The sequence below is a fragment of the Marmota flaviventris genome, chromosome 2 (assembly GCF_047511675.1).
Source record: "Marmota flaviventris isolate mMarFla1 chromosome 2, mMarFla1.hap1, whole genome shotgun sequence".
Taxonomy (NCBI): domain Eukaryota; kingdom Metazoa; phylum Chordata; class Mammalia; order Rodentia; family Sciuridae; genus Marmota; species Marmota flaviventris.
This window is the reverse complement of record NC_092499.1, coordinates 35,541,782-35,558,373: the sequence shown is the minus strand read 5'-3', so window position 1 is coordinate 35,558,373 and position 16,592 is coordinate 35,541,782. Positions and strand designations below refer to the sequence as shown.

Here is a 16,592-nt window from a genome sequence, read left to right as displayed (position 1 = left end):
GGCAACACCAAATGCTGGTGAGGATGCAGAGAAACAGGGGCTTGCATTTATGCTGGTGGGAATGTAAAATGGTGTGACCTTTTTGGGAGAGAGTTCAGCAGCTTCTTATATGCTATTTCCATATGACCCACCAATCATGCTCCTACACACACACACACACACACACAAAAAAAACCCAAACAAAAAACATACAAACAAACAACAACAACAACAGAATAGTTGAAAACATGTCCACACCAAAACCTTCACAGAGATGTTTATAACAACCTTATTCATAACTGACAAAATTTGGGAGCAAATGATATACCTGCCTACAGATGGATGGATAATAAACTGTGCTATGTTCAGAAAATGGAATGTTATTCAGTGCTTGAACAAATGAGCTCTCACACCATGAAAGACATTGAGAAAAGTTCAATGCACCTTACTAAGTGAATGAAGTTGATTCAGAAAGGCAACATATTTTATGATTTCAATTAAATGGCAGTCTGGAAAAGGCGAATTATAAAAACCATAGGTCAGTGGTTGCCAGTGTTTGGGCTGGCAATGGAATGAATAGGCAGATCACAGGATGTTTAGAGCAGTGAAAGTATTCTGTCTGACACTACAGTGGTAGATATATGTCATTAAACATTTGTCCATATGATACAAAACACCAAAGGTGATGCCTGCTGTAAACCTTAGACTTTATGTGACTATGATGTGTGAATAAAGTTCATGCACTGCAGTGAGTCTACCCTCTGGTGGAGGATGCTGGTAATGGGTGAGCCTGAAGGGAGCAGTGGCTAGAGTATGTATGTGAGAAATCTCTGGATGCACTTCTCAATTTTCCTGTAACTTAAAACTACTCTAAAAATAATTTAGTTTTTAGAAATCAGAGTGCAGAGTTGCTAATATGTGATGGCTGCAACAAAGGAAGATATGAAAAATAAAGACAATAATATTTAAAATGGGCAGATATATGAATGGATAATATACAGAGAAAAACAAAAATGAGTTAAATATGTTAAGGTAAACTACATCTGATTTATAATTAAATGAATTACAGATGGATGTGAAAGCTGAATTATTAAGCAAAAATTAAAAACCTTGATAATACAGAAGGTTTGGGGGAAACAGGTATTTTTCCCATTCACTGATGCTGATGGTGTAGGTTCGTGAAACTTACCCAGAGGACAATTTGGTGAACCATAGAATCATATAGACTACTATAAATATGTCCCTTTTCTTGAATAATAGTTTACTTTCCTACATTGAGTAATTTACTATGATATTTTTCTATTTTAATTATTTGGCTCTCGTAATTTTTAAGGTGATAATCCCCATTCATCAAAGACGTTTTCAATTTTCTTTCAATTTTCGTCTGGTTTGGGGAAGTGATTATTGCTTATTATAGAGGTGGTGACAGAGACTGTGGATGGATTGCTACATAGACATTTTCTCACTAGGTCTTCCTCTTTTCATCCTCTCTTTTAAATACTTTCAACACACACACACACACACACACAGCACCAGTTTCCCCAGTGATTTGAGGATATTGTTGCATTTGATTTTGAATCTTTCCCACCACAGTTCATACACACATGTGATGCCCCTTGGTAGCTTCTTTCCCTAGTTCCAGGTTTCATCTTCATTGGTTTGCCATGAAAGCTTTCATTCCTCCATATACTTCTCAGCCCCTATATTCTGTGAGTTTGTGTCTTTTCAATTTCTTTTGGCATTTCACAAGGATACAGGATAAAAATATCTGCTTAACTTTTTACTTCCACTGAAACTTAACTCATTTGAGCCTTTGTTAGAAAGAAAAGCAATCCATGTGACTGGCCAGAGCTGCTCATCATTTGGACATGGGACATATCTTCAATTATGCCTTACTCCCTCCCTGTCTTTTAAACACCAGCCTGTGTCTACCAACTGATTTATCAAAACAGAAACCCTTCTTATATATGATGCCACTCCCTTTCCCCTCTTTGCATTGCTATTGCATGTGAAATTCTGTTCTTCCTCTTTTCCTCTTTCTCCATTGAGAATCTTAGAGCTGGGCACAGTGGTGCACACTTGTAATCACAGCTACCCAAGAGACTGGGGCAGGAAGAACCCAAGTTGGAGGCCATCCTGGGAAACTTAGCAAGATCCTGTCTCAAAAAGTAAAAAGGGCTGGGGGTGTAGCTCTGTGGTAGAGACTATTTGGGCCCAATCCTTAGTATCACAACATAATTAATTAGTCTTGGAAGAACCCTGGTTATTTGGGGTTGTAGCCCTCCAAGTACATCTCTTTCCATACTCTGTTAGGGGATATTATGAAGATGCCACTTTCTCTGGCATATTTGGTTCTCTAACAATAGAACATGTCACAGCAATGTCTTCCAAGAGAAGCTGGAACAAAATGTGGAATTTTGTCTGAAAGGACAAGCGAGAAGATCACTTCATTGTTTATGTAGTTTACTTTGAAACTACTTTGGCTCTGAATGAAGAGCTGTCTTTCATTAATGAAGAGTGGATTGGGGGATGGCCACTTCTTCTTCTTCTGTTCGGGATATGTGTATGATTTTTCATTAGCCAGAGAAACTGAGGGGAACCCACCGTAGGTGTGCAGAAACCAGAGGGAATACCAGAGGCAGACACTCAACAGCCAGGTCCCTGGTTGCTGCTCAGAGTTTGTGCTCAGCTCCCCCTGCAGTTTCTGCCACTGTGTCACCCAGGGCACAGTAGTACACAGCCGAGTCTGACTCTTGGACACAGTCTTTCTCCAAGTGGAAGGAGGTGGCTTCTTTATTGTACGTGGCTTGAAAACCTCTGTTGCTGCCCTTCTCATTGGCCTTTGAGACTCTGAAGAGGAGCTGTAGACCTTCTCCAGGGTATTGAAAATACCAGAACAGAGAAGGGTACCCTGTGGCTGTATAAGTACAGTTTATAGTCAGGAAAGACCCTTCTGACACGGTCATTTTATCTTCTATCTGGGTCACTGAGTCTCCATGGATCCCTCCTGGTGGAAAAAAGAAATCTGGATCACCCTGAGATAAAACTCTTAGGTAAACTTATGATTAAAGATTTTGTTGACATCATATAAAAAGCAGTTACAACTTTAAAAGGAATTTTATTACCCAGAAGGAGTATCACAGTCACTATGCATGGAGAAGCATTCATCTTGAGTGTCACAGAAATAATGTTCTTGATTCTGAACGTGAAGAAGATTGACCTCACAGTGAAATGAAAAGTCTAAACCCACAATTCACCCAGGAAGTGAGCTAGTGAGAGGGAGCTGCACCCCCTGGTGGGGAGGGACTGAAATGGGAAGAATGATTTCCTAAACTCCTTTCAGAAGTCAGAACTATGGCTTTATCTCAGACCTTTACAAAGCACCATCAGTCTTCACATGGCCCTTGTAAATCTAAGCGACAGCTCTCATAACCTCTAAGGGATTTTTTGTTCTTAAAACTACCTGATTTTTGGAAAATCACAACAATAAATAAAATATACAACTTGATATGATTATTAATTAATAAGATCAAAAATTTATAAAGATTTTTTATTTTTTAGCAAGTCAAGGAAGAAAGGATTTAGAAACATGAAAGCAGCTGAAAATTCAGGGAAGTGTCTATTTCTGTCCTGGTTATAACTCAATAATCTTAGAGAATGAGCTGTGGGACTGTGGGGTGGGGCAGGAGTAGGAGGTGGGCATGAGCCTCTCTTGGCCTCATCATTCACTAAATGTGTACTTTGGGCAAATCACTAATTGTTTTATGCCAAAAAACTATTTTTCAAGATAGTGATTATGATATTGCCTTTCCTATTATTTGACACTTTAAAGACTCTTTCTGAACTGAAATTCTTTAATAGAGCACCCCAGGAGGCCTCTATAGTTGAAAAAATCAGTTGCCTTGATTATTTTAATACAGGTCATTATACTTATGTAACTATTGAGAGCCAAGCTACAACCCATTGAAATTTCATGAAGGGTTTTGGGATGAAATCATAGGAAGTAATAAGAATTCCAGTTGTTATTGAGGGATTCTATGTTTTTCAGCACTGTGTCCCACATGTAGAGGAGTGAAAAAGACATTTCCTAAGTACACAATTCATATTTGTTAAGTGAAACAAAAATAATGAATAGGTGGCATTTGGTTGAGAAATCACAATCTGGAAGGCTATATTTCCTCTTTTCTAAAATAATATCAGTTTTAGGGATGTTTTCTACTTAATAAGAAATTTTCAGCAGAGAAGCCACAGGATCTAACTAATATTCAAATAATCCTGAATTTCAGAATCATTGAAAAATGTGAATCATAGGCAGAATAAATACCATAATTTAAGTTATTGAATTGCTAGAGAATAATCAGAGATCAATGTCTAATGCCCCCATTATTTCACGGAGAGCAAGCTTAGGTGGCCAGCTGTGTAAATAAAGTGAGTACTAATGCTGGACTGTAACAGAGGTCAAGACTGAAGGTTCTTGAGAATCTCCATCTTTTCACAGAGATGGAGGCCTAGCCCAGTATGTATTCTGGAATTCACTCTCCACAGAGTTGAATAGAGGAGCCCATGAGTCCAGAGTAAGAATGTGAATAGTTTGTTATTTTTCCAAATGTATTTCATAATTCCTTTTTCTATTTCTATAAGAAATGATGATGGGATTGTAATTGGAATCACATTGACTCTGTACAGCACTTTGGCTAGTATGGCTATATTAATTTTGCCTATCCAAGAGCATGGGAGATCTTTCCATTTTCTATGGTCTTCTTCAATTTCTTTTTTAGTCCCTCGGTTTTCTAGTGTTTGGAACATTAAAGGGTTCTGTATTTTGTCAAATGATTTCTCTACATCAATTGATATAATCATATGATTCTTATCTTTAAGTCTATTGATTTGATGAATTATATTTAGTGTTATTTATCTTTAGTGTTCTGTAGTTTTCATTGTAGAGGACTCTCACTTCTTTTGTTGACTTCCAAGTATATTTTTTGAGGCTATTGTAAGTGGGATAATATTCCTAATTTCTCTTTCAGAGGATGCATCACTGATTTATAGAAATGTATTTGATTTATGGGTATTGATTTTATATCCTGCTAGTTTGTCAGCAAATAATGATAGTTTGAGTTCTTCTTTTCCTATTTGTATCCCTTTAATTTCTTTCATCTAATTGCTCTGGCTAGCATTTCAAAGACTGTGTTGAATAGAAGTGGTGAAATAGAGCATCCCTGTCTTGCTCCAGTTTTTAGAGAGAATGCTTTGAATTTTTCTTCATTTAGAATGGTATTGACCTTGGGTTTGGCATAAATAACTTTTAAAATGTTGAGGTATGTTCCTCCTGTCCCTAGTTTTTCTAGTGTTTTGAAGATGAAAAGATTCTGTATTTTGTCAAATGCTTTCTCTGCATCAATTGATATAATCATATGATACTTATCTTTAAGTATATTGATGTGATGAATTATATTTATTGATTTCTGTATGTTGATCAAAACTTGCATCCCTGGAATGAAACCCACTTGATCATCCAGAATAGCCAAAGCAATCCTTAGCAAGAAGAGTGAAGCAGAAGTCATCACAATACCAGACCTTAAACTATACTATAAAGCTATAGTAACAAAAACAGCATAATATTGGCACCAAAATAGATTGCAGACCAATGGTACAGAATAGAAGACTACAGAGACAACCCACATAGATACAGTTATCTTATACTGGACAAAGGCACCAAAAACATATATTGGAGCAAAGAGCTTCTTCAACAAATGGTGCTGGGAGAACTGGAAATCCCATATGCAGCAAAATGAAAATAAACCCCTGTCTCTCACCGTGCACTAAACTTAACTCAAAGTGGATCAAGGACCTAGGAATTAGACCAGAGACCCTGTGCCTAATTGAGGAAAAAGTAGGCCCAAATCTTTATCTCTTTCAGATTGAGCCATGACTTCCTTAACAAGACTCCTAAAGTACAATAAATAAAATCAAGAATTAATAAATGGGTTGGACTCAAACTAAAAAGCTCAGCAAAAGAAACAATCAATGAAGTGAAGAGAGATGCTATAGAATGGAACACATTTTTTGCCACATGCATGTCAGATAGAGCATTAATCTCCAGGACATATAAAGAACTCAAAAAACTTAACATAAAAAACAAACAAACAACCCAATGAATAAATGGGATAAGAAGCTGAACAGACACTTCTTAGAAGAAGATATCCATTTGATCAACAAACATGAAAAAATGTTCAACATATCTAGTAATTAGAGAAATGCAAATCAAAACTACTCTAAGATTTCATGCCACACCAGTCAGAATGGCAGTTATCAAGAATAGAGACAATAATAACTGTTGGCGAGGATGTGGGGGGAAAATACACTCATACATTGTTGGTGGGACTGTAAATTGGTGCAACCACTCTGGAATGGAGTATACAGTTTCCTTAGAAAATTTGGAATGGAACTACCATTTGATCCAGCTATCCCATGCCTCCATCTATATCCAAAGGACTTAAAATCAGCATGCAATAGTAATGCAGCCACATCAATTCATAGCAGCTCAATTCACAATAGCTAAACTGTGGAAGCAACCTAGATACCCTTTAATAGATGAATGGATAAAGAAACTGTGATATATATACACAATGGAATATTACTCAGCATTAAAAGAGAGTAAAATTATGGCCTTTTCAGGTAAATGAATGGAGTTGGAGAATATCATGCTAAGCGAAGTAAGCCAATCCCCCCAAGCCAAAGGCCGAATGTTCTCTCTGATAAGCGGATGCTGATTCATAATGGGGTAAAGGGAATGGGAAAAAAGGAGAAATTTTGATTGGGCAAAGGAGAGGGAAATGTGGGGTGAGGTCATGGGGGAAGAAAGATGGTGGAATGAGATGGAAATCATTATCCTAGGTACATGTATGACTGCACATATTGTGCGATGCTATATTTTGTACAACCAAAGAAATGAAAAGTTGTGCTGCAATTGTGTACAATGAATCAAAATATATTATTCTGTCTTATATACTAATTTAAATAAATAAATAAATAAATAAATAAAAATAATATGAATAGTTTGCCACTTAAGACTTAAGTAAGAATTTCAGGCCCAGTTATTCTTTGAATTCATATTCTTTCTCTCTCTCTTTTATCTTCCAAATCATGTCAAAACCGATGCAGAACTATACCAGAAAGGAATTCTAAAAAATAAGCTACACATTTCTATTCTGATATATGGGAAAAATGAAAAATAGGTTGGAAAGATGCTGAGTTATAAAAAAAAACAAAACCGCATAGAGCTTCAGTTTTTCAGAGTGAAGAGTTCAAGAGGTGAATGGTTGCACAACAAGGTGAATGTACTTAATACCACTGAACTGTACAATGATTCAGGTAGTCAACTTCATATTGTTTCTTTTACCATAATTTAAAATAGTTTTTAAAAAATGTATGATATTTTTCTTGCTTTCTAATTTCAACATAAGAGGATTTTGCAATATGAAGAAACTTATTGACCAGCCCCTACCATTATCATTTTAGGGCATGAGAAAGCGGAGTAGAGTTGGAAAAAGGAAACCACAGAGAAAGAGGATGTGGGGTTGTGGAATATGGATGGAGCACAGAGGGCCTGGGGTGTGCTTTCAGAGGAAAGGTGAAAAGAAAAGACAAAAGCAGAGGGAAGAGATTTCATGTTCTATCCCCTCACGAAGCCCCTCTAAGAGCCTGTAATTACTGGTCATTTTATGAATAAAGTTGGTAGAGGGCAGGCAAACTCAAGAGTATAGAAATTGAGCTCCTTCAAGCTAGAGGTTTTAATAAGGCCATTAATCGAATGAATTCTTAGCTCAAAATTAGTCATAGTAGGCACTCAATGAAATTTTTTTCAATAAATGGACATATAAATAAATACAATTTCTAAAACTCAAGCTGCTTTCTATTAATATATTGCCTCTTTTTAATCTAAATATTCACATTTCTATTTAAGAGTACTTTTTTTTTGTATTATGCTATCTTTTTAGATTCAGAGTAAGAATAATATAGGTCCCAAAACTAAAATTTACTGGTCAATGTGGTATGAATGAATTGCAGTTTTGAAAGTTAGAACCCCTTAGCTATTTCACCGAGGTGATTTTTTTTTTTTTTTTACTTCTAGGAATTGAACCCAGGAGCACTTAACCACTGAGACACATCCCCAGCCCCACCCCCCCCTTTTTTTTTTTTTATCAGAGACAGGGTCTCACTGAGTTGCTTTGGGCCTCACTATGTTGGTGAGGCTGGTTTTGAACTCTTGATCCTCCTGCCTCAGCCACCGAAACTTCTGGGATTACAGGAATATAGTATTGCACCTGACCCAATGTGGTTTTTGAAATAGTTTTTCTTTGTATTTGGAATACCATGAAAATGAATGCATAAGAGAAAACTGAATTGAAGTGCACACAGAAGAATGTGTAGGAATAGAGTTACAGAAATTCAAGTGAAGATAAAAATACAAAACTTCAAAATATAATTTAAGTCCTTTATGAATTAAGACAAACTAATCTTTTCCTGAATAGTACAATAATAAATTAGTACATATTTCATATGTTAATATGAAATATTTCCATTAAATGTAATTTCAACTTTTTATTTCAAGCACTTGTTTTCATTTGTTTTAATGGAGGGTTATTAAATATTGGAAAATAGGATAAATTTTTAACATTCATATTTAAAAAAAACTTGTAATAATTATTAAAAATTCCTTAGGAAAGAGTACCACTGAGGAATAATTTACCTTAACATCTAATAAAATTTACTATAAATCTATTTCTAAGATTCACATAAAAAGATTAATGAAATTAAATAAAGCACATGGAAAACAGAGAAAAGAGGAGATCCACATAATGAAAAGATGATTACTTGAGGGAAAAGGATGACTACTTACTTATATACAAAGAGGCTTGTGTCTCTGTGAGGGAGTTCTTCCACATCTATGCAAGAACCACTATTATCAACCGTCCTGTGGACATGACAGTGAGGGGGAAGGAAACCTTCACTGTGGAAATTGAGTTCTTTATGTTTGAGGTACATGAGGACAGAACAAATCTAAATTCAGCATTTTTCATATAGTAACACCTTTAGAAATTACCTGTGAGCACATTTAATTCACAGCACCCAAATCTAAATCTAAATAATCAATTAAATAGTAAAACAAGATGGTCATTTTGAAAAGGAAACATACAGAGAGATTCCAAGTCCTTCTTTATTTAAAACAATGCCTGTAACATCATGTTTAACCAATAAATGCTTGTTAGATGGATTGGCCTGAATATCTAAAAATTCATACAAATTTTACTGATTTTTCACTCATATGTTTTTCAACTGCTTTAGCCAATTTTTGGCATTCTATCAGATATCCAAATGGCAAGTTAATTATTGTGACTGTTCATCAAAAAAAAATTCTGTGTCAACCTTCAACCTAAAGATTCAGGAATATGGCTGGCTTTGATTAGTGAGAACTCTGATGTGGTCTATGAACCTAGAGAGGGTTTCCTCAGAGTGAGTGTTTTCCCTCCAGCCCCAGACATGAGCTGCCACCTGGCCACTTCCTGTCTGGGGTGGTAATTTTCTGGCTTGGTTCCTACAGCAGGTGGGTATCTCAGGCAGACCCTTGGGTTTTTGTACGACTGCTTCCAACAGTTCTCTCACTGTGGCTCTCAGAGCACAGAAATACACCACTGAGTCCCCCAGCTGTGAGGCTGAGATGACAAGCTGGATGGATTTGCTTGCCTTCTGGAAATTCAGTGAGTAACGGCCTTTTGCGGCATTCTTCTGGCTGTAAGAGTTCTGAAGGATGAGGAAGATCATCTCCCCACTGCTGGGCTGCTTGTACCAGAGGAGATCGTAATTTGCAAACCTTGTGTCATAGGAGCAGAGCAGGCTCACATCCTCCTTCTCCTGCACCCACGTGGCTGGCTGGGCCTGAGTCACCTTCTGGGCAAAACTGGATCCTGAAGGGAAAAGGACAGAATGAGAAAGTTTAGGGATAAGTGGTGGGGAACAAAAAAGTTCATTTTTGCTCCCTGCTATCCCTCCCTCCCAAAGTCCCTGTAAGACTACCCTATCCCCCAGTCCCTAGGTCACAGATGAGGCCCCTTGCCGCAAGGACCATCCCTACTCAGCCACATGGACGCCATGACCAGCTTCAGTAGCCTGGGCAGCACCATGATGGTGTTCTTTTTCTGGATGCAAAGTATCTTTTTCTTCTTTGACTTCAGGGCTCTGCACTTGGAGGGGAGCCCCACAGGGTGAGGGAGGAACTACTGGGCTATGAGCTGCTGCACCACCAGAACAGGAAACAGAGGCTTCCTTTTATAGCAAGTTGACATGTGTCATGTCAAACTTCTGTATCCTGGCTGACAGTCCCTCCAACCCAGACCCACTTCTGAATTAACGACTCTTAATTGGATAGCCATTAAATGTGACAACAAACTCGGACATATTGGAAGAAAATTATTCAACCAACTGCTACTACACTCAGTCATTGCATCTGTGATGGCACTGGGAGGAGGCACTTAAAACACTGTCGTGATGGAGGAAGGGTGGGAGAAGGAAAGGGAACAGCCATCTCCAGGAGCCCTTAGAGACGAGTCCCCAGCGGCAGATTCATTTTACCACTAAAAACCTGGGACCACACAAGGTCTTCCTGCTTTTGTGACAGTGTTGCCCTGGCTGAGTGTTTCCTCTGCTCTGCTCCTCTCCTCTGAAGATGCCCTCCTTGACCCTATCCCTGTGAGAAAGGCCCAAGGCCCACAGATTTCAGGGAAGAATAACCACTGAAGATGTCTGTCAAAACAGAAAGCAAATAACATGGCCCAGGTAAGAGAACTGTGCATCAGCTGAGACCAGAAATCTGCATTGAAAGGATAAATGTCTCAAAAGGCGTCAGCAGAACTCAAGTCCTACTGTGAGGAGCACTGCCAGGAGTTACCCTTTGCTGACAGGAATACTGACCTCAGAAAACACTTTCAAGGATAAAAACAAAATAAAACAAAACAAGAACAACAATAAAATGCATCATCTTATAGTGGAGGAGTGGAACAGTTCTTCCCCTCTTCTTAGCAAAGCAAATCCTGAGCAGCTCCTTGAAGAGATTTGCCTCCAGCTTATTTGGTAACCACTGCTATAACTAAAATGATCTTCTCTGGGAATAATGGACTTTGAAGTCTTTCTTTTTCAAGTTGCCCATTCTTTGAAATACCCCTTACTGACTTAATACAGGATAACAATCTTGGTTTCCATTTGGTAACTATGGTAAGTTAGCCTGGGTCTTCTTAAAAACAAATGATATGTTTCAAATATACAGTTGATTCATATGTGTCAAGGCCTAAATTGCGTAAGCACTTGTCAAATTAAAATGCCAAGAATAACTTCTGTCCTGAAACCTTTATATCATATTATATTATTAATAAATTTTGTGCTGACCTGTATACTATACCAGGAAAAGGGGTGTGTTTTGCAAATGTGTGTCTTCATATATATACATATGAAAGCTTATTTCCTCATCAAAACTCCATTTTCTGTGTAACATCAGTTCCTCAACTCCAGAAGTTGTATTTATCTTGAGCTGTTTAGGTAGAAAACAATCCTTCTTTTCATTTTTATTGTGCAAAAAATAACGAATGAACATCCCAAAGATTAAAGGGAAAAAAATGAGGTGCAACATTCATGTATCCTGACACCTATGTGTGCTGTTGCTTATTCTAAGGCAGAAATCAATCACTTTATCAATAGAAGTCAGAGTTATTTGGACTAGTCACTGAAGCTCTTTGAACCTGCCTGTGGAATAGCACTTTGCCTATGGCTTTATAATGTTGATCCAGTTGCCCATATTGGACCAAACAGCAGAAGAAAACCTTTAAATTCTCTTTGCTAATACATTTAGCATGAAGCCCTCAAATATCAAGTCCTCTTATCAAGGTCCCCTTCCCTTCTTTATTTAGTTTTTCTAGCCCAGTTCTGTTCATAAAGATTAGACACCAGAACTTGGTTAGTAGGTTATCAAATAATTAAATCTGTCATTTGTCATTTTCCTTTTACCTCAACTGGGAACCTAAATAAGTTCCTATATTCTGTATGCCCTGGTCTGCATGAAAGGTGTCCTGGACACCTCCTTAGGGCAGTTGATCATGGCATCAGGAATTATGAAAAACCTTTTTTTTTTTTTTGTAAAGAGTAAAAAGAAGGCCAGGTCATAGAGATATAACTAAACAACATGGCAAAGAACATAGATCCACTGCTTATCATAACCTATTTCTTGGCAGAGAAGCCAAAGCTTGTGATTTTCACAAAGTAATTTTAGCATTGTCTAGATTGGTTGAAGCATATTCAGATTTTGCACTGGAATCTCCATTAAATCTGATGATACCACATATGGTACAACTGTTCTGCTCTCTACAAACATCCAACATTTTTATATCAGACATATTATTAATTTCTTCTCATAATATTGAGTTCTACTACACTTCTCAATGAAGGAAATCTCATAACTGCTACAAGAAGTATTCCTGTCTAGAACAGATATTTTGACATTCTCATGGTGAATTTTGAAAAGAGATCATGCCCTTACTCGGAAATTTTACTTTTCTCATCACCTGTCATATGAAAATGTGGAAATAGCAAATGGAGAATAAAACTGAAATGAATTACTGCATCAGACATGCTTGAACTCCCAGGACCTATATTATTCGTTCCTTCCTTAAGCTCTCATGGCCTTGCTTTTTCCCCACATGCAAAGCCATAGTTTTCTTGCTATGCTCTGGTCACCATTAGGCACATGTCACTCCCAAGTCATACATATCCTTTTCTTGTATACACATAAGGAGATCCATAAACTTATGTTACTCCATCTTTTCATCAACATGTGAACAGGTTGCAGTTCCTGGATTTTCATTTAATCACCTTTACGTGACCTAAAACTGAATGATTTCATATCAGAAAACAATGTGGAGAAATATCCCTTTGAACCTGTGGAAACAACCTCATTAAATGCCATTTGATACCAGTTCAGAAAATAAAGTTCAAGGAATTGATCCTTGGTTTTATTTTACCAACAACTGTGACACATCCATCCTTAAATGACAGGTATCAAAAGTAACTCACTTTAACAATCCTAATGAAGCTTCTCCAGAATGTTTCCACAAGCAGACAGTCCATAGGAATTTAGTCCTAACCCAAGATCCTTATCACAATAATGCACTTTCTTGAAGTAGACCATGCATCTAAGACTATCAAAACAGAATGCTGAAGATAATAGGAATTACTGATTGTCATATTCTCTTTAGCAGTACTTTGTTTCTTTTATTTTTTATTTTCTCACTTTAATGAAAGAATGCTATATATTTTCAGTTTATATTACTTTATTATTTTAATAATAAAATAAATGTTTTGGTGTAGGCTTTACATGAGGCAATCACCGCACTAATGCTAAAATTCAGCTCTACAAAATCATAGCTGGTGCAACAAACCTAAAGAACTGTCGATTATACCATTCAATGTCACTTCTTGGAAATTCCAAATAATAACCCAGTCCTCAATTTATATAGGTAAAATGAATTTTGATTAATAAAATTAGGCTGAAAATGTTAAAAAATGATGACTTAGAGTGCATGGCTCACCCTGATTATATGAATCGGTGTAACCTCATCTGAATCTCTCCATTTTCAACTGCCACAATGGCTTTTGACTATGTTATTTTGTTTATATTTTGGAGAAATAGAAGTCAAATATCCAAGGAAATTTAAACACTTCAACTGATGTTTTAAAAATGGCACAAAAAATTTAACATGTGCTTTCTCTAACCAAGAATCAGACTCCTTAAAAGATTATATATCCTGTGGTTTCACTCATATAACATTCTGAAAAAGATAAAATTAGAAAAGAACAGATGAGGGTTTGTGAGGATTTGGGATGAGAGGGTGTGATTACAGTAGGAGCGCCCAAGAGATTCCACGGTGACTTTTCTGTGTTGTGAAGGAGCAATGGTTACTCAAATATATTCTGTGTCCTATAATTCAGTAGTCTCAGAACTGTACACCAAGAGTGTTAATTTTTCTATTTAATATTTAAGAATAAAAATTTAAAACACTGAGAAAATACAATAATTGTTTCTTTTCTTCCGACTGGACTCTGCGTAATACAAATATTATTTTCTCAACATGAAAAAGAAAAGCTGCAGTTATGTCAACTGTGGTAGGAAAATAACAACCCCCCCTTGCCCCCCCCCAAATTTAGGTATGGCTGATTCCCTGTTACCTTATATTTTGATTAAGTTCAAGATCCTCAAATGGGGAGAGAATCTTACATTGAATGAATCTTAAATGCATTCATGTTGCACCTCCTTCTCAAAAAGAGAGAGACGTGACAATGAGAGGGAGATGCCAGGGTGATGATGGAGACAGAATCAGGAGGAGGCAGCCACAAGCCCAGAAATGCTGACACCATCAAAGATGAGAGAGGAGATTTCCCATTCCAGTCCAGAGAAACTGATTTCAGCATTGGACCTCCAGAACCAGGAAAGGAAAAATATTTCTTGTGTTTCAGCCAAGAACTTTGTTATAGAGGCAAAAGAAAAAACAGATACTAACCATGTTGTGGGTTAAAACTTAAAAATGTTTGGATCTGAGATAACTGGGTACTGACCCTGCACACTGTGGCTAGAGATGTTTTTGTTTTGTTGGGTAAATTGTCATTTCATAAGACACAGCAGTTGAGCCAATGATAATTATGCCCTCTCTCTTATAACCAAGAGGTAAACGAATAAAATGTAAGCCTTGCTTCCCTCTCACTTCAATATTAGTCTTGGGAAAACCAATCAAGAGTCAATGTGCTTCTCCAGGCCATGATCAAGTGATACATGGAGAGATGTAAAGAAAAGCCAGATGAGACTTGGGCTACAATACTGACCTTTCTTGTTCAGATTTTTTAAACCTAATTCATTCTAAAAACAATAATTACAACTAAATTAGCTGATAACCAATGTTCATAATTCAGCCAAGGGAGATAATTGTCACCATGCCAACCTAAATTACAACCATTGTTAGGAAGAGTTGGGGCTCTTAAAATGCAACTACCTTTGACCAGAGGTGGAAAATTAGGGAATTAATTATTTACATAATTTCTTTTTTTGTGTGAATTTATTAACAACATAAAAAGATGTACATTTTTAAAAACATGCTAGTGATAATAATGTTTGATTTAATTAAAACATGAAGCAAAGACAGGATTGTAGCAAGCTATCTGTAAATTAACCACTAACCAAATTCCTTCTGTTATCCACTAATAAGACAATAGAATAAGATGGTGGGAAAAATATGTATAAAATGTTTTTCACATCCACCAGAAATAAAGATAAAGGAGCAATAAAGATCAGATGTTACATGGCTGTATAACCAATGTGATCCTGCAATCTGTACATGTGGAAAAGTAAGAATTCATACCCCATTTGAATCAAATGAATGATATGTCAAGATCATTGTAATGTTTTGAGCAACTAATAAAAAAAATTAAAAAAAGATTAGATGTTGAGGAATAAATTTAACTGTGCTAAAAATTGGAAATTTATAAAGAAGTTCTTAGATAAGTGGAAATAAAGAATATTACTTTAAAATAAATCGTACTATATATATTTGAGATTCATAAAAGGATGTTATAAGACACATATAAATAGTAAAATCTCCATAAACTAAAGAAAATTAACATACCTGCAGTTTTACATGGTAACTCTTTTGTGTGTTTTAGACAAGAACTTCTAAAATCTACTTATTTGACAAAAATCCTTACTACATTATAATTTCATTAACTAGGGTCTTTATATTAAACAGATCTCTGAGCTTGTTGATCCCACATATCTATTTCTTTGTATCCTTTGATCAAATACTAGCAACAGATTAGTGACAGAATTATCAATTTCATATTTTACATAAATTTGATATTTGGCATATAATGTTTTGTTATCAGAAAAAAGTAACAAATACAATTATCTAAAGAGCCAAAAGCCCACACCTAGCAAGGATTATGAATGTGATACAAAGAAGTTATTTTATGAAGGGATTCTGAACTTCAAATATAGGCTCATCATTAAAGCTTGTATTTGAAGAAGATGCATCACTAATTAATTACTCTTAAGAAACTATTAATCACAGTCTTAGGATTGCTGAACACATGGCAATGCCTTGATTCGGGTTGCCCAAAGAGGGCATAGAATCTCTTTGCCCCTTGCACCAGACTTCATCCTATGCATCTCTATCCATCTGTTTGTATTTCACTATGTGTATGTATGTTGAAACATCATGTTGTATACCTTAAATATATAATTTATAAAATAATTATTAAGCAACAGAATATTATTAAGCCAACAAAATATTCTAACTTATTTTGGATCATTATGAACCTAACCTTATTATTACATGCTTTTAATATTAAAGTGCTAGTTTCCACTTGCAAACAAACAATATGACAAATGTTATACTTGAAAGTCTGTGTTAAGGGAAGTAGGTGGGGCTCAGCTCAGTTGCAGGTTTGAGTATAGGCTGCAGGTGTCTGGGAAGCATCGCGCATCAGCTGCACAGAAGTAGACAGCTGAGTCTCCAGGCTGG

At 36.4% G+C, this 16,592-nt stretch overlaps 1 gene segment (V, D, J or C); it reads right to left on the bottom strand.

Annotated features, from left to right (window-relative positions):
- Window positions 1–9,179: 9,179 nt before the first annotated feature.
- LOC139703379 (T cell receptor alpha variable 14/delta variable 4-like) lies at window positions 9,180–10,264 on the bottom strand. The segment is given in 2 exon segments: window positions 9,180–9,947; window positions 10,115–10,264. Coding segments are annotated over 2 exon segments (573 nt in total).
- Window positions 10,265–16,592: the final 6,328 nt, after the last annotated feature.